Source organism: Dreissena polymorpha, chromosome 8, assembly GCF_020536995.1.
Source record: "Dreissena polymorpha isolate Duluth1 chromosome 8, UMN_Dpol_1.0, whole genome shotgun sequence".
Taxonomy (NCBI): domain Eukaryota; kingdom Metazoa; phylum Mollusca; class Bivalvia; order Myida; family Dreissenidae; genus Dreissena; species Dreissena polymorpha.
Genome location: NC_068362.1, coordinates 67439114 through 67459580, shown reverse-complemented (window position 1 = coordinate 67459580; position 20467 = coordinate 67439114). Strand labels below are relative to the sequence as shown.

The window sequence follows — 20467 nt, the reverse complement described above, 5'->3', positions numbered from 1 at the left end:
AACTAATGAAAACTCACGTTTATAGTACTAAATCACATATATTCGCGAATAGTGGATGCACTATTATATTTTATAGAAAGGTGTACAATTTAAGGTGTGAACAATGTGAACGTGTAAAGTACATTGTTCATGTTCGGTGGTGGATTATTCACTGTCTACAAACAATTGTTTGGTTACTCTACAAAGGGGGTTAAAGAAGAATACAGAATATAGCAATACAAAATAGATGCTTTGATGAGAAGCCAACCGGAAGTTCGAGCCGTATTGCAGAATCGCGACACGACATGTTTGCCATGTTAATTTTAAGACAATGCGGACACTGCTGCTGCTGCTGCTGCTGATGATGGTGATGATGAGGAGGAGGATGAGGATGATGATGATGATGATGATGATGATGATGATGATGATGATGATGATGATGATGATGATGATGATGATGATGATGATGATGATGATGATGATGATGATGATGATGATGATGATGATGATGATGATGATGATGATTAAGAAGAAAGGATGCTTATCATGACGGTTTTCAGCATATTTAAAGCCACACACCTAGAAATAAAATACATGTTAATAAATACATATAGATGCAAATTGGAAGTGTGCAAAATTAACATTTAATCTATAGCCTAGTTAGCAAGTAATTTTTTTTCAAATTTAAAACCGAAAGTAGGATTTCTATACGTATACGTCCAGTTCGACAAAATCGATTATTTTAAAGTTTTAAAGCGCAAAAAAGACGGATTTCTACCTTGTTACACCAGATATATTCTAATTTGCATATATAATATTAAATATATAACCTACTTAGAAAGTAATTTATTATTTTTCAAACGGAACCGCTTTTAAAATCGAACGAAGGATTTCTAGACGTATACGTAGATTTCAACAAACGCGATTATTTTTAAGTTTTAAAGCGCAAAAAGGGGGATTTCTACCTTGTAGCCACCAGATATATTCTAATTGGCATAGATAAAATATGTTTCTTCTGTATACTTAAATTTACTTTCATTTCAAGGTGTGCGGGATTTACTTAAATTCAAAGCTAATTATGAAACATTTCGTCGCATTTTACATGCTCATGATGTTAAATTATTGTATTAAATTCCGAAGTTATTCTCATTGAACTTATACTCATATACTTATTTTATTTCGAGCATTTTTTTAATGCTATATGCTTCACATTTGGTATCAAATTAAAGTCGACTCCGCCGTATTGCAGAATCGCGACATGATATGTATGTATGCCATATTAATTTTAAGATGATGCAGAAACTTCTAAAAAATACATGTGTATGGTTGTAATGTTTAAACAACAACAAAATATCGCAAAAAGTATGGCAATGATGATAATGTTATGATGACGACGATTTTTATAATGATGATGATGATATTGATGCTGATGATAACGAAATGTATACAGTTAGGTAAAATGAATTACAAATCACAGACATCTATTGGGATAAAATCTATATAAACTCATCAACTGCCTATTATAAGAATAGAGTAGAACAGTCACTTTATGCGCATATAAAATACAGATCGCAAATAATTACGATGAGTTTGTGAAGTTGGTATTTAGATCCAGAATGAGTCAGCACCTTGTAACAAACAATTGTTAATAAAAGCTCGTGTGTTTTTTTGCAAACATCAGTGGAAACACGCTCATGCTCGAACATAAGATTAATAGAACATAAATTAGTTCGTTTTACCGTCAATATTAATGTTGCCTTGATCCCGGCTTTATTTTGACACGAATACGGAACCAATCCACGATTGAACGTTAGGTTAAGCAAGTAAGTGTTGTTTAGCCAGCTGTTAGACTGGGCGTTTCATGTCATCAACCTACATTTTGCTTGTTGGTATATATCCGTTAATTACATTCATGTATTTTTTTATGTGTTTAATGTATGCCATATACTCTGTAGTGGGAATATAAGAATATTTATACGGTACATTTTCTAAGCGCACTTATGCACATTGATGTAGATAGTACTTTCGTTTTCCGTTCATTAGACATGGAAATTAGAATGTTCACTTTCGTTTTCGAAAATTTGCAATAAAAAATGTAATTGTTTTGCAACCTACTACATAACTATAATTACATAATTTTAAATAAAAAACAAACATTTATCAATGCAAGACATAATATTATCCTATGCCGAAGAAATACTATTTTCACGGGACATACGTTAATTAGACAATAGATTGTAGATGTACATGACGTAACACGGTCGGTGTGTAGAAATACCAAAATCCCCGTAATTACCGAAATCCCCAGAAATCCCCAATAATATTTATTATTTATCAAAATACTGCGGATATTAAGATAGAATATTGCAAAATACAACGAATTTACTGATGAAAAAGTGTTTTTATCCATGTTTGGTAGTCAAAAACTAAAGTATATACATAATTATTGGGATTCCGAGTATGAATCCATAGTGCATGTTTTCACAAGCACGATCAGGTACAGAAATCCCCGCTGTAAAGATCTTAAAGTGTCAAAAAATCATCTGGGTGGCTTTTTGATATTAGAAAGAAGAGGTACAGACAAAAACTTTACAACAATATCCCACTTCTTTTGAAAAATATTGACTTGTAGCGGGGATTTCGGTAATTCTACATTCGCCCACAGAGTACCGAAATCCCCCATATTTACATCTGAAAGTGTCAAAAATATCATTTGTATTCTTGGTTTTTGGCTTTGCTTGAATGTTAACGTGCACAAAATAATATTAATGTTAATTATTAAGCACACTTGACAGCATAAGTTGCCTCTTAGGGGGGAATTTGGGTAATTCTACATTCGCCCGCCAAGTATCGAAATCCCCCATATTTGCGCCTTATAGGGTCAATTGTAATCGGTATGATTGTTTCTTGGCATCGCATAACTGTTAATGTGCAAATAATAATATTAATAATATTTTTTAGCACTCTTGACACCACACGCTGCCTCTTAGCGGGGATCTCGGTAATTCTACACAAGAGCATAGACGCGCGCCGGTACCGAAATCCGCGCTGTACAAACCTGCAAGAGTAAAAAAGAATCATTATATTGCTTACTTATTGTAGAAATCAGTCAGACAGACAAAAAACTATCAACAATATCCCCTTTGGTGACTTCTGTTGAAAAATTATCACTTAGGCCAGGGATTTCGGTAATTCTACATTAGCCCGCCGAGTACCGAAATCCCCCATATTTGCGCCTTATAGGGTCAATATATTATCAGTATGATTGTTTTTTGGCATCGCATAACTGTTGATGTGCAAATAATGATATCAATATTAATTTTTAAGCACTCTTGACACCATACGCTGCCTCTTAACGGGGATTTCGGTAATTCTACACAAGAGCATAGACGCGCGTCGGTACCGTAATCCCCGCTGTACAAACCTGCAAGAGTCAAAAAATCATTATAGTGCTTACTTATTGTAGAAATCAGTCAGACAGACAAAAAACTATCAACAATATCCCCTTTGGTGACTTCTGTTGAAAACTTATCACTAATGCCAGGGATTTCGGTAATTCTACATTCGCCCGCCGAGTACCGAAATCCCCCATATTTGCGCCTTATAGGGTCAATATGTCATCGGTATGATTGTTTTTTGGCAACGCATAACTGTTTATGTACAAATAATGATATTAGAATTATTTTTAAGCACTCTTGACACCATACGCTGCCTCTTAGCGGGGATTTCGGTAATTCTACACAAGAGCATAGACGCGCGTCGGTACCGAAATCCCCGCTGTACAAACCTGCAAGAGTAAAAAAAATCATTATAGTGCTTACTTATTGTAGAAATCAGTCAGACAGACAAAAAACTATCAACAATATCCCCTTTGGTGACTTCTGTTGAAAAATTATCACTAAGGCCAGGGATTTCGGTAATTCTACATTCGCCCGCCGAGTACCGAAATCCCCCATATTTGCGCCTTATAGGGTCAATATGTCATCAGTATGATTGTTTCTTGGCATCGCATAACTGTTGATGTACAAATAATGATATAAGTATTATTTTTAAGCACTTTTGACACCAATCGCTGCCTCTTAGTGGGGATTTCGGTAATTCTAAAATGTAGATTTACCTAGAATTCCTAGATCCCGTTTCTGACTCATACTTTAATGGATTCGATGCAGCAATTTACTTCTTGCTCAAAAATTGGAAACTTTTAACTGTTATTACTTTGTACATACGCTTGATAAATTATGATCATTATCGGAGTAACGGTGATTTCGATTTACGAGCGAGCACATTTTAAACAGGTTGAATTATCGAAATCCCCGTTCTGACACGTCGTTGCTTGGATCGGGTATTGCACCCGGTACACGTGTGTATTAGCACCCTACTGTAGTCCCGGCGGGGTGCTCGTTATCGACTGCATCAATACACCGGTAAGCAACAAGTTTAATGATATTAGTATTAATTACTAAGCATACGTTGTGGCATTCGAGTGGCAAAAAGAAAGCATTATAGTACTTTCTTATAGTAGTGATAATAATGATATTAATGTTAATTATTAAGCAAGCATATGTTTCCTCTTAGCGGGGATTTCGGTAAATCCACACAAGAACTTAAACCGCTGTACAAACCGTCAAGTGTCAAGGTCAAGTATTTTATTTTGTAGAAATCAGTCATACAGCCTATCTCCCCTGCACAGCACTGAATCACCGCCAAGCACTCAAGTTATCTCTATATATACATGAGGTTGTTTGGCAACATAATGAATATGTTGCCCAGCTCTTGCCACGTGGAGGCCACCTCTTGAAAGAGCCAAATTTTGAATTTCGTAAAAAAAAAAATAGGCCGAAATAGTCCCAAATATTTAAACGAGAAAATAAAAAAAAACATAGGCCGAGCTATATAAATAAGACGTTAAAATTTGCAGATGTTGTTTTGAAATAAAACTGCACAGCTTTAGACAAGCTTGTCTGTCAATGAATGTGTTATCCTCAATTCCAAATCAGAATATAGTAGAATGTAATAATATTTATAAAAAATACAGGACATACACCGGCATTTTGGCCGGAATGTGTATATAAAAATATAATGCATACTAAGTGGTACATATCACAAAAACATACAGTACAAATATTGAAAAAATATATATACAACTATGTTACATATACATATGCAAAGAAGGTAGTATAGTTAGAATAAAAGATTGAAAGATAGAATAAAAAAAAATAAAAAAAATTTACAACTATGTTACATATACATGTGCAAAGAAGGTAGTATAGTTAGAATAAAAGATAGAAAGATAGAATAAAAAAATGAAATAAATATATATACAACTATGTTACATATACATATGCAATTATGGTAGTAAAATTAGAATAAAAGATAGAAAGACAGAATTTAAAACGAAAGAAAAATATATACAACTATGTTACATATACATGTGCAAAGAAGGTTGTAAAGTTAGAATAAGAAAAGAACAATGGAATGAATAAATAGAAAAAATGTATATACAATAGTTGTACATATACATATGCAAAGAAGGTGTTACATAATTCAAGATCATGCTTGTATTAACAAAGGTGAACAATGATAAAAAAACAGGTATGATTACCATTAAAATTTATAAAGAAATATAAAAGATGGGGCATTTAACTTGTGTTTCATTTAATTCATGATAGAAATATCAACGGAATACACAGGTAAACTATCAGCGGGGTTTTAATTAAATCACAACTTACTGAAGCTGTTAATCCTGTTATCTTATTAGCGGGGTGTTAATTAAATTGCCTCCGATTGAAGGTGATAATCTGAATACCGCAGCGGGGAATCTGATTACCCGCTGCGCACATGCGTCAATATGATATAAATGCTTTTGCTACATGTATCATACCTGGTTTTGTCAAGTGGATAAACATTGAAAACATTAAAAAATAATTCTTAAAAAAATTATGAATAAATTAAACGCACATACATACAAATATATGATCAAGAATGTATTGTCTGTCTTTTATGTTAATGGCGTCGTCCGTCAATTTCTGTTTTGCATTTTGCAATAAATGTCGAGTGCATAATATGTGCGTTGCGTCGGGAAAGCATGTTGAGATCGCGTTCACCAAGGCTTTCTCGTCGTCAGTGCCTATAACCATTTTATCTAATGGTGTGTCAATGAGTTTCAGTCGTAAGTGACTGAAGAACTGTCCGTACGTCTCAACATCACTGTTGTCATGAATGAACATTGGTCCAATGAAAATAGGAGGATCCTTTGAAGTGACTTTGCATACAAATATTTGTTTGTAACATGTAACCGTCACGTGCATATCGCATAGATTGTATGTTTTGTCTACGCCTAGAATTGCTTGACCAGAAGCGCAGATATTTTTCAGGTCCATAATTTGTTCGTCAGTGTTACAAATTATTGTCGGTGTTCTATTGCTTGTCCTGATAATGGACCGCAAAAAATCGTGATTGTCGGTAACCATATTTTATAGAGTTATGATTTGATCGGCGATGTTATTTCGCGTTGCATGAGGTCGGTCTTTGGACAATACGTATTTCTTTTTGTCACGAATTTGTTGCGTTCCAGAGGGACATTCGAGATCGTCGTACTTGTCTTTTAACTTGTTGTAAATAACCTATGGTTTGTCTTTTGGTATCATTGCTTCGATATCGTCCATGACTAATTGCGGAGTTCTCGTGTACTCCGACGTACATTTTGCGTTACCGGTAAGTAAGTAAGTAAGTTCCTAAGTATTCGACAACCGCCAAACTTCTGTCAGTTCCATTGTTTGATAACCAAGACACTCGTTTTTTGTAACGTCGGTCAAGCTTGAGTGTGACATAGTATCTTTGCAGACAGACAATTTCGTTTCCGACAGGTTGATTTTCTAACGGCTCATACACACATTGACCGCATTCCTTTTTCCTTTTACAGAACTGACCGTTTCTTTTATAGAGCATAGTTAAGTCGCCATCACTGTCTCTTACATAAAAAGATTTTGGACTTGCGCCTGTATTGCTGTCCCATACTCCACAGTCATCATTGAATGAAGATCGTTTGTTTTTATTACGTTTGTGGTGGTTATCGCCATTATTCATCACAAAATAAACATTTGACTTCAAGCCAGTTGGAATTTTGTCGATACCCTTGACAGTGTTTGTTAATAAATCTATAACTTTATTAGTTTCAAGGAAAGAATTTTCTAATTTGCCTGCATATGCGACTTCAAGGACAGTAGTTTTCTCTATATCATTTGCGCTATTTTTTCCTAAATTTTCGTCGTCATGAATGAGACTAGCAGCTGGACCTGTTTTTTTTGCAACTTGTATGACACAGTCGTATTTGGCCGCTAAATCAGACAACGTGTTGTCACCAGACATTAATACTGATTGGTCTACATCATCATCTTGACCATGATTATGATCACCATAATTATCATCATTATCCCCTTCGCGATCATTATTAGTATCATCATCATCCTCATTACAATCATCATCATCAACATCATCATCAACAACGACCGTTTGTGTCCCATTTAACTCATTGTAAGAATCGTCATTAAAACATGCTCGGTCAATGTCTAACATATCATCAACTGTCACGAAAATGTTATCTGGCCCGGTTCTGTCAACAAGCGGTACGAAATGGTTCGGTTTGAAATCCCCTATATCAAAGCGGCACATTGTCCACATGAGTGTTAAATCGGTATGCAAATCCTTTACTCCCCTACCAACGATTCTAAGATTATAGGGTTGGGAAGATGTGTATGAATCAACCTGTGGCGGATAGTACGAATTCAAAGTTTTTCCCAATACCGCACTAAGAGCGTAAATGTGTGCCAGCTCACATGGAGAATAAATTGTGAGTGCATCCTGGACTCAAGACTTAAAATTGGCTTGCAACAAGCGTGAATCCTTGAAAAAGTTCTCATTTCTGTAATAGTCCGAATGTTCAATTAATTCTAACGCACCAAGCAGTCTCAAGAGAATGTCATTGTCTTGCTTATTTGAAACTAACATACTAACCGTACGAAAAAGACAGTTGCCATCGCCTACTGATTTTAACGGACATTTTTGTGTTAACACTACTGGATGGTATGCACGCAGAATTTGTATTGAAACTGGATCACTTTGATGGTCAGCGGCTTTAATGGTTTGAGGTTTAAACTGGACTTTGTACGTCTTGAGAAGTTGCTGTTCGGCCTGAGCAACGTTCAACAACGCTGCAGGATTGTTTTTTTTGAAGGCTGTGAGAAGTCTGAAATTAACGGAGTAACTGACTGACTGACTGACTGACTGCTGACTGACCGACCGACCGACCGACCGACCGACTGACTGACAACATTCATTCAAGCACATACACACAAATAAAAAACGAAATTTCTTTATTTCCGATATCAGTTTAAAAATGATGGTATTAAGGTGTTAATAATGATACTGTGCAAATTTATAATTTCTGAACACTTTTTATTTTTTGATGATATTCACGTTCAATAAAGCAGATCTTCTTATCAACCTGATGCCTGTTGCCTGCTACTGTTTATTATCATTATTGTATATATTTCAATACACCATCGAATCGAACTACATTACACATAATGCAAATCTGATACTATTCAGCGTGATTCATAGATAAAGTTCCATCGCGCCAATATATTGATTGTTTCATACAATTGTGTAGAAAACTGTGGCTTGCATCAAATTATGGGTCAAATTCCGGTTGAATTCCAAAACAGTGCTATAATATGTCAAGCACGTACACTAAAAAAATTTACGACATTTCTTTATAAAAGGGGCCTTTACACGTTTTGGTAAATTGACAAAATTTTAAAAGTTGTGTCTGATTCGCAAATTTTCGATTTAGATATGATATTTGTGAGGAGACAGTATTACGGAACATTTGCCATGCTCTAATATAGCAAATATATGCATCTTTTGACGTTTTAAAAACAACGCAAAACGATTGAATACTAACGTGTGACAGACTGACAGACAGACTCACGGACACACAGAGCGCAGCCATAAGTCCCCTCCGGCGAAACCGGTAGGGTTAAAAAATAAAACAGGGGAAGTCTACACTGTGTATCAGCAACCTGCTGTGGTGATCTTTATCTATCCGCTCAATACACAGACACCTCGCTACTGTACTGGAAAATTGGATTTACTACCAACATACCTGATTTCATTTATTGCTAAATTGTTTTGTACGTTTACATTAAACAACGAGAATGGATCAACATCACCGTTGCACATTTTATTAAGTACTTTTTGATGGCCTAATTAAAGACGGCGCTTATAATAATCAAAGTGTGAATGTGGATATTAAGAAATAAAACCTAAATTTACCAAATGTATGCCTTAGACACTTATCATTTTATTTTTAAGTGTCGCATTATGGAATATTAAATACAGATTATTCGGAACTGCTGATTACCCGGAACTGGTTTACAAACTGTAGTAATTATAGCTAGCATTAGTGGCAATAATTTGGTTATGTCCGCGTGCCAGTAAACGTTGCGAGAGGTTCGATATACATTACACATAATTAAATTCTGATACGAATCTGTCAGCTTGATTGTGCTAACATCATTATTTCTAATAGTGTCAAATAATATAAAATGCGCGTGCCATTACACGTTGAGTGAATGCTGCATAGGCGAGATGTGTGAATTAAAACTCATATTATTACACTATTATTATTATAAATGTCAGTTTGAAGTGTGCTGACATATTTATCACTATTGTATCAACTAATATAATTAAGCACAGCTCGATCTTACTGGCAAAATATTATTCTACAATGGCTAAAGTAATATCGTTAGGTGATAGCTATATCCAACGTATACGTTTCTTTGTGAAGATACAATGTCAAAACCAAAACAGAGTGTGGGAAGAATAACCGACATTGGCAATTAAATACATCGCATTGGCTGTTAGCACGAAGTAACTGACTTAAATTGGAAGATTTCACGCAAAGATTTTTCGCGCAATGTCAGTCAAACTCTTTAAATGATGAGTGTTTTAAATGTTCTTGATTATTATAAGTTTACTGTATGTCACCACATCTAAGACCACTATCGCCATAACGTTATATGTCTTTTCTGACAAAATTGGGCTTAATGCATGTGCGTAAAGTGTCTTCCCAGATTAGACTGTGCAGTCCGCACAGGCTAATCAGGGACGACACTTTCCACTTTTATGGTATTTTTAGTTTCAAAGAAGTCCCTCCTTACCAATAAGTTTACGCGGAAAGTGTCGTCCCTGAATAGCATGTGCGGACTAATCTGGGACGACACTTTACGCACATGCATCATATAATCGCTCATGAATATAATTATATATATGACAAGGCTCATATAATCGCCGACAAATCAAAAAAGGGGTGGATTATATTGACATTGTAAAGTTTCCGATTTTTGAGCAAGAAGTAAATTGCTGCATCGAATCCATTAAAGTATGAGTCAGAAACGGGATCTAGGAATTCTAGGTAATTCTACATTTTAGAATTACCGAAATCCCCACTAAGAGGCAGCGATTGGTATCAAGAGTGCTTAAAAATAATACTTATATCATTATTTGTACATCAACAGTTATGCGATGCCAAGAGACAATCATACCGATGACATTGACCCTATAAGGCGCAAATATGGGGGATTTCGGTACTCGGCGGGCGAATGTAGAATTACCGAAATCCCTGGCCTAAGTGATAATTTGTCAACAGAAGTCACCAAAGGGGATATTGTTGATAGTTTTTTGTCTGTCTAACTGATTTCTACAATAAGTAAGCACTATAATGATTTTTTCGACTCTTGCAGGTTGGTACAGTGGGGATTTCGGTACCGGCGCGCGTCTATGCTCTGGTGTAGAATTACCGAAATCCCCGCTAAGAGGCAGCGTATGGTGTCAAGAGTGCATAAAAATAATACTTATATCATTATTTGTACATCAACAGTTATGCGATGCCAATAAACAATCATACCGATGACATATTGACCCTATAAGGCGCAAATATGGGGGATTTCGGTACTCGGCGGGCGAATGTAGAAATACCGAAATCTCTGGCCTAAGTGATAATTTGTCAACAGAAGTCACCAAAGGGGATATTGTTGATAGTTTTTTGTCTGTCTGACTGATTTCTACAATAAGTAAGCACTATAATGATTTTTTTGACTCTTGCAGGTTTGTACAGCGGGGATTTCGGTACCGACGCGCGTCTATGCTCTTGTGTAGAATTACCGAAATCCCCGCTAAGAGGCAGCGTATGGTGTCAAGAGTGCTAAGAAATTAATATTGATATCATTATTTGCACATAAACAGTTATGCGATGCCAAGAAACAATCATACTGATGACATATTGACCCTATAAGGTGCAAATATGGGGGATTTCGGTACTCGGCGGGCGAATGTAGAATTACCGAAATCCCTGGCCTTAGTGATAAGTTTTCAACAGAAGTCACCAAAGGGGATATTGTTGATAGTTTTTTGTCTGTCTGACTGATTTCTACAATACGTAAGCACAATAATGATTTTTGCGAATCTTGCAGGTTGGTACAGTGGGGATTTTGGTACCGGCGCGCGTCTATGCTCTGGTGTAGAATTACCGAAATCCCCGCTAAGAGGCAGCGTATGGTGTCAAGAGTGCTTAAAAATAATACTTATATCATTATTTGTACATCAACAGTTATGCGATGCCAAGAAACAATCATACCGATGACATATTGACCCTATAAGGCGCAAATATGGGGATTTCGGTACTCGGCGGGCGAATGTAGAATTACCGAAATCCCTGGCCTTAGTGATAATTTGTCAACAGAAGTCACCAAAGGGGATATTGTTGATAGTTTTTTGTCTGTCTGACTGATTTCTACAATAAGTAAGCACTATAATGATTGTTTTGACTCTTGCAGGTTTGTACAGCGGGGATTTCGGTACCGACGCGCGTCTATGCTCTTGTGTAGAATTACCGAAATCCCCGCAAAGAGGCAGCGCATGGTGTCAAGAGTGCTTAAAATTAATATTGATATCATTATTTGCACATTAACAGTTATGCGATGCCAAGAAACAATCATACTGATGACATATTGACCCTATAAGGCGCAAATATGGGGGATTTCGGTACTCGGCGGGCGAATGTAGAATTACCGAAATCCCCCCTAAGAGGAAACTTATGCTGTCAAGTGTGCTTAATAATTAACATTAATATTATTTTTTGCACGTAAACATTCAAGCAAAGCCTAAAACAAGAATACAAATGATATTTTTGACACTTTCATATGTAAATATGGGGGATTTCGGTACTCTGTGGGCGAATGTAGAATTACCGAAATCCCCGCTACAAGTCAATATTTTTTCAAAAGAAATGGGATATTGTTGTTAAGTTTTTGTCTGTACCTCTTCTTTCTAATATCAAAAAGCCACCCAGATGATTTTTTGACACTTTAAGATCTTTACAGCGGGGATTTCTGTACCTGATCGTGCTTGTGAAAACATGCACTATGGATTCATACTCGGAATCCCAATAATTATGTATATATTTTAGTTTTTCACTGCCAAACATGGATAAAAACAATTTTTCATCAGTAAATTCATTGTATTTTGCAATATTCTATCTTAATATCCGCAGTATTTTGATAAATAATAAATATTATTGGGGATTTCGGGGGATATTTGGGGGTGGGGGGATTTCGGGGGATTTCGGTAATTACGGGGATTTTGGTATTTCTACACCCCCACGGTCATAATACGTGGTATTTTTCTTTATTCTTCATCGAAATATTTAAACGATTTCAAGTTATTGTTAAATATCCACGTGATCTTTATATAGACCAGCTTTTTTTACTGCTTTCGAGTCTTGGTTTGGGAAGCAGCCAAATCGCACCAAAGTCGCAGTAGGCATACTCTCTTAATGCTCCTTTTTATCTGTCCAATTTACAGGTTGAGCTGTTTTTATACAGTGTTCATACCTTACTTCCTGCGAATGTTGATAGTAAGAATATCACGGTGACAGTCAATTGATATAGTTACGGTCTTTTGACATTCTTTTTAAAAATAAATTTTATTATGATTTTTTTTCTGAACTGAGCGGTTAACACACATGTAATAATAAAGTTAAACATGAAATATTGAAAATGTATACAAATAAGAAGTTTTCGAAATGTATACATTAAACAATTACTGTTTTCCAATTGAGAGTATATTGACGCTAAATTGGCAACTTTCACGATATTGGTGATATTTCCGAAGTGATGAGAAAAGCCATGGAAAAGCTTATCGGGTTAGTTGTCATATTGGGTGTCTTTGCGAACACAAAATGGTCTTGAGACCACGTTGAACTTTTTGAATTCTTTATAATTTATCTATGTAATTAAGGTCAGTATGTTGCATATTTTATGACTTATAATGTTCTCGATACGTATATTATTTTATTTTTGTCATTTAGCTAATGTGTTGGGTAGCCGACATATTACGATTAAATACTTGCTGAAAGCAAATTGTATCCAAGAAAAATTGCGGCAAAAGTGCTGATCCAAGATAAAATGATGTCACAATCAATCAATTTGAACGCACAAGGTAAGTTTTGAATGTCAAACACTTGCGTAAATGATCATTATCAAACTACTAGTATAATGTTTGAATGTATTCTAACCACTTGAAAAGTGGTGTTTGATGTCTATGACATGACAGTTGAACATGTGTTTAATAGAGACTGATACTATTATTTTCAGATATCAACACTAAATCATAGTAAACCTGCATAGCACCTAACTCGCCCATCTAGACACAATGGCGGGTATGACTAATTCTGAGTCAGAAACTTCAGGTCTGTTATTTGGAAATTCCTTGTGTAGTTATAATGTGTGCATAAATTTTGCATGTTAACTGCATTTCGAGTTTATTTATTTTACCGTTTATTACTGATTTTGTATTTTCTTTTTATCAAGATTTGTGCTGTTATATCAAATGAAAGTCAGTGTTCGACACTAACTATTATGAGTGAGAAGTTTTTTGGACTTTTTCTGGAATTTTGGAGTCCGACTATACTTCAGGAAGTCCTTAAATACTTTAAATCCACTTTTATACCGTATTTTTCGGTTAATGACACATCTTAAACATAAATTGTGAAATCCTCTTACTCGTTTGGTTTCAAATCGAAGTTCAACGTGACTGCTGTTCAATCTTTGATGTCATTTGTTATCTCAGATTGCAAAATTATGATACACATGCCAGTACACTTTAAGCTAATTATTGTAAATATTTTTTTTATATATCTATAATGCATTTATATATGCTTGCTTGTTGAGCTCTGGGATTTGTTGTAACAGCCCATTGCTTTATACATTTTCCCTTTAATAGTTAACATACCCGGTAATATAACACAGCCAACTAACCGCCACAAAGCCACTGAACTTATTGATTGATAGTGACATGGGGTTATTTACGCACAACTGGGTCCGGTTTAATGAGAGCGACCATGGTCGGGCGACTATGGTTGTACCAGCGAATAATCGTCGTGTGACGATAACCGGTATTAATAGAGAGCGAAGATCGTCAGTCGACCGCGCGTTGTGCGACATACTGTCGAGCTACCGCAGTCCACCCCTCTCACCACGACTGCTCGTCACTTGACGCTTGTCGGCACCCAAAACCCGTGCCTGGAGACTCTCAGACAATCTGCGACGGTACCAAGATCGTCTGGGAACATGTAGGACAATCCCAGACAGTCTGCGACGGTTTCAGAAGGTCTCCCAGACCAGCTGGGCGCCTGCCGGAGACTCCAAGACAGTATGTGACGGTGCCAAGACCATCTGGGCACCTGCAGAAGACATCCAGACAGTCTGCGACGGTGCCAGAGAGTCTTAATGACCGGCGAGGCACCTGCAGGAGACTCCCAGACAGTGTGCGACGATGCCAGTTTCCAAGTCCGGTGGGGCACCTGCAGGGACTCCAAGAAGTCTGCGACGGTTCCAAGACCGTCTAGACAGCTTCAGGAGACTCCCAGACAGTCTGCGATGTTGCCAATTACGTCTGGGCACCTACAATAGACTATCAGACAGTCTGCGACGGTGCCAAGATCGTTCGGGCACCTGCAGGAGACTACCAGACGGTGTCAGACAGTCTCCCAAACCGTCAGGACACCTGCAAGAGACTCCCAGGAGTCTGCGACGGCGCAAAGACCGTCTGGATTCCCAAACAGTCTTCGACGGAGTGAGAGACTGTCTGGCACTGTTACAGACTGTCTGGGAGTCAACTGCAGGTTCCCCTCCGGTCTGAGAGACTGTCTGGTAACGTCGCAGACTGTCTGGGGTCTGCTGCAGGTGCCCCTCCGATCTGAGAGACTGTCTGGTAACGTTGCAGACTGTCTGGGGGTCTGCTGCAGATGCCCCGCCGGTCTGAGAGACTGTCTGGCACCGTCAAATACTGTCTGAAAGTCTCCTGCCGGTGCCGAGACGGTATTGGCACCGTCGCAGACCGTCTTTGAGTATCCTTCTGGTGCCCAGACGGTCTTGGCATCGTCACAGACTGTCTGGGAGTCTCCTACTGGTGATCCGCCGGTCTGGGAAACTGTCTTGCACCATCGAAGACTGTCTGGGAGTCTCCTGCAGGTGTCAAGGCGATCTTGGCACCGTCTCAGACTGTCTGGGAGTCTAATGTTGGTACCTTGAACGCGACGAGTGGTCAGTCTCGTGCATTCCTCTTTATGTCCCGTAGCTTTTTCTACATGTGTCTGCTGTCCTCAACGCCACCCTACACGCGTTTATGGCTGCCACAAACTCCAGCCACTGTTTACGCTTCTTTGCCTCGGTCACCAATGGCCCGTACTTTCCCCACAGCACGTTTTTGTTCTCGATAACAAGCTCTAAAAGGATATCAATCTCTTTTTTGGACCACGAATGGCAATGACTCGAATCGTTGCTGTCTTCGTATTCCATTTTTCGCGTGTATTTTCGCCGTCGAATGTTCATGGCTGAAGTAGTAATTTTCCTAAAAATAGCGATTTCCACGACCGCAGTCGACTGACCACACCGTCGTGCGACCACAGTCGCGGCAACTTGCTCCTTGAACGCGACGAGTGGTCAGTTGGCGGCCGACGAGCGTCGGTCTACCACACAGTCAACCGACTACAGTCGGGTTTTGTAGTTTTTCATTAAACCGGACCCTGATTCACAGTCGTTCCCATCCTCAGTGCATTGGGGCCGTTAAACGTGCATAATTACGGGTATTGTGATGATGTGTATAGTGATTAGAGACTGTTCAGCGAAAGCTAGTTAAACAATCGAAAATATCTTAGTAAAAAAACGACCAAGATTGGGATGATTCAGTGTTCGAGAGTTTATCTTATTGCTACTCACAAGAACTGCGACAAGGAACCTAAATACATAATTTCGGATTGTTTTGTTTTGTCAATGTGTTAAAGCACATCGATTAGTGGCTTTTTATTAGCTCCACTGGCCAGAGGCCAGCGGGGCTTATGTCATGGTCTTGTGTCCGTCGTGCGTGCGTCCGTCCGTCCGTGTGTTAACCTTTTCTATAAACATCTTCTTCTCCTAAATTACTGGTCAAATTCTGATGAAATTTCTCAGGAATGTTCCTGGGGTGAACCTCTTCCAAATTTGTACAAATTTTGCTTATATAAGGCCTATTGTGTGAAAACTTTAAAAATCTTCTCGTCCATAACCATTGGGCCTAGGGCTACCACATTTGGTATGTAGTGACATCTTATAGTCCTCTACCAAGTTTCTTCAAATTATGCCCCTAGGGTCAAATTTGACCCTGCCCAGAGGGGTCAAAAATTGAAAATTTGCTTATATAAGGCCTGTTTTGTGCAAACTTTAAAAATCTTCTTGTCCATAACCGTATGGCATAGGGCTACCAAATTTGGTATGTAATGACATCTAATAGTCCTCTACCAAGTTTGTTCAAATTATGCCCCTGTGATCAAATTTGACTATTCCCCAGGGGTCACAAAATTGAACATATGCTTATATCGAGCCCATTTTGTGCAAATTTTAAAAATCTTCTTGTCCATTACTATTGGGCCTATTTCTACTAAATTCGGTATGTAGTGACATCAAATAGGTCGCTACTAAGTTTGTTCATATAATGCCCCTGGGGACAAATTTGACCCTGCCCGGGGGTAAAAAAAATGAACATATGCTTAAATAAGGCCTATTTTGTGCAAACTTTAAAATCTTCTTGTTCATTATTATAGAGCCTATGGCTACTAAATTTGGCATGTAGTGATATCAAATAGTCCTCTACCAAATTTGTTCATGACTCGCAGATGACCCCCTATTGATTTTCAGGTCACTAGGTCAAAGGTCAAGGTCACGGTGACCCGAAATAGTAAAATGGTTTCCGGATGATAACTCAAGAACGCTTATGCCTAGGATCATGAAACTTCATAGGTACATTGATCATGACTCGCAGATGACTCCTATTGATTTTCAGGTCACTAGGTCAAAGGTCAAGGTCACGGTGACCCGAAATAGTAAAATGGTTTCCGGATGATAGCTCAAGAACGCTTATGCCAAGGATCATGAAACTTCATAGGTACATTGATCATGACTTGCAGATGACCCCTATTGATTTTTAGTTCACTAGGTCAAAGATCAAGGTCACGGTGACCCGCAATAGTAAAATGGTTTCTGGATAACTCAAGAATGCTTATGCCTAGGATCATAAAACTTCATAGGTACATTTATCATGACTCGCAGATGACCCCTATTGATTGTCAGGTCGATAGGTCAAAGGTGAAGGTCACGGTGACTCAACTTAAAAAAATGGTTTCCGGATGATAACTCAAGAAGACTTACACCTAGGATCATGAAACTAAATAGGTACATTGATCATGACTCGCAGATGACCCCTTTTGATTTTCAGGTAACTAGGTCAAAGGTCAAGGTCACGGTGACTTTACACAGTAAAATGGTTTCCGGATGATAACTCAAGAAAGCGAATACGCCAATGATCATGAAACTTCATAGATACATTTATCATGACTCGCAGATGACCCCTATTGATTTTCAGGTCACTAGGTCAAAGGTGAAGGTCACGGTGACTCAACTTAAAAAAATGGTTTCCGGATGATAACTCAAGAAGACTTACACCCAGGATCATGAAACTAAATAGGTACATTGATCATGACTCGCAGATGACCCCTTTTGATTTTCAGGTAACTAGGTCAAAGGTCAAGGTCACGGTGACTTTACACAGTAAAATGGTTTCCGGATGATAACTCAAGAAAGCTAATACGCCTAGGATCATGAAACTTCATAGGTACATTGATCACGACTCGCAGATGACCCCTATTGATTTTTAGGTCACTAGGTCAAAGGTCAAGGTCACAGTGCCAAATAACGTATTCACACAATGGCTGCCACTACAACTGACAGCCCATATGGGGGGCATGCATGTTTTACAAACAACCCTTGTTATATTTTGAGATGATTCTTTACAAAGAAAGATGCTACGATTGTATTTGTTATAAATGTGTGAAAGGCTCTTAAGAAGGAACCAAAGATTGTTAACCCTTTACCAAACACTTACAGGATTTTACATGTTAGTAGCTGACGACTTTATAAATAATTGTGATAAAAGGAGAAATTGCTCAAGATGAGATGAGCAATTTCTCCTTTTATCACAATTATTTCTTCCCTATCTGATCATTTCCGTCAGATTCCATTACAATTTAATTGTCGTCTGCAACCTCTTTCAAATTGGGAATGTCCGAAATGTGTCGTTTAGTAAAGGGTTAAGGCATTTTGATTCATATAGTCCTTGTGAATCTGTTTCAAATCAAATGCGTAGATTTGATCTTCAGCATCTAAAAATATGTGAAATAGAAAGAACGACAATATCTTTTGGAGAGATAGATGTACCTACGTTATAAGCAAAGGACCTGTGCAACAATTCCCAGGCTTTTTAGTCTGTTTAGTTAACACGGTAGTTACTATTTCCATATATAAATTCTCACCCTTCCAACTTTAAGCGCCCAGTGGGACGAGGGATAGAAAGAGAAAGTCATATGCTTGAGTACATTTAAACCCATGCGCATTGCACGTTTTTTTCGCGTAAAAAAACAGTGGGGCGATACAGGGCCATCATGGCCCTCTTGTTATCGGATGTTAGAAGGTGCGGACATTCTGATCTCGCGATACGTTTTTTTTTCCATAATTCACAGATGATTCCGTTGTTGATAGTTTTTAACCCAGACACATGGTCTGAGAAAACTTATAAGAAGAAAATAGGAAAATCATTTTAAGTTGCACACCAAATATCTAACCCCTGACCCTTGCGGTTTGAAAAAAAAATTGTTTTGAAGTTATCGATATTTTCTATACAAGTCTTTATAAATAATTAGTCCCTGGATGTGGTAAGTTTTGACCCCAGGGGGGCATTATTTGAACAACTGTAACAATGGACTAAAAAAAAGATGAAACATGCAAAATATCAAGCCTCTAGGTCCTGCTGCTCCAGAAAAGATTTTCAAAGTGTTCACTAATGCATATAATTAAACAAGTAACCCATAGGACGGGATCAATTTTAATCCAAGAGGGATGATTTTAACAAATTTGTTACAGGAAGAGTATACGATGTTAAACAACAAATAAATCCATGCCCTAACCTTTTGAGAAAAAACTTATTTTTATATGTAAGTCTTATGTCTTCATCATATGGCGTGGCCATTTTTCACACGAGGGACGATATATAAAAACAAAACTTGGTAGAGGACCGAAATAAAATGATATTGCTAAAATCAAACTTCTTGGCCTTGCGGTTTCAGAGAAGACATTGTTTAAGTACTTGTCAAGCAAGTAAACTTCAAAGAGTGGCACATTTCACCCTAGGGTATTATTAAAAACACATTTAAACACTTCGGACGAACCGAACGATTAACACGAGTTACTTCTAAATGATCCCTTCCTAAACTACTTTAACCTTAAGTCGTTTTTCGGAACGGGTAGAATCAATTGTGTATTCAGTTGAAATATCATGAGTACAATTGTTCTGGTTGTTTCATGATGATTTAACAGAACATTTGACTTCTAGATTGTTAAAAGTTTCATCCGAATCAGGAAAACGTCTTAGCCCACTGATACTCATATTTTTAAGTAGACCTGAACCCTTTTCAAACTCGGCAGATATACTATTTAAAAAGCGTTCGCAGCAAGTTCCGTGAGGATTTGATAAACATGTTATTTCGGGAATGTAAAGAAATTGTTCGTTTAATTTGACATGGTAACCAAGTTTTTGAATGCAGTTTTGTAATTTACCCATTCGTCATTTTGAACAATTTTCTTAGAAAGTTTCTTATAAATTGGAAATAAGTATAATCTCTAGTGTTAACAATGTATATTTTAATAACGGGCCATGTAGGAACGATGATTAAAAATGTGCAAAATGTAATCACAAAAGCTCACTGTAAGTAAGTTTGCTCATTAGATCTTATAAGGACTCTTGTTAGGAACATCTGTGTAAGATATGACAGAGCACTGTTAAC

At 37.5% G+C, this 20467-nt stretch overlaps 1 protein-coding gene across 1 annotated transcript in view; it reads left to right on the top strand.

Moving 5' to 3' along the window:
* The first annotated feature begins 1821 nt into the window (after window positions 1-1821).
* Window positions 1822-20467, top strand: part of LOC127840602 (uncharacterized) — a 35577-nt gene continuing 16931 nt past the window's right edge. Inside the window, exons 1-3 of the mRNA XM_052369010.1 lie at window positions 1822-1864; window positions 13406-13536; window positions 13692-13786. Coding sequence (XP_052224970.1) covers window positions 13750-13786 — 37 coding nt within the window. The 5' untranslated portion in view covers window positions 1822-1864; window positions 13406-13536; window positions 13692-13749. The remainder of the gene's footprint in view (window positions 1865-13405; window positions 13537-13691; window positions 13787-20467) is intronic.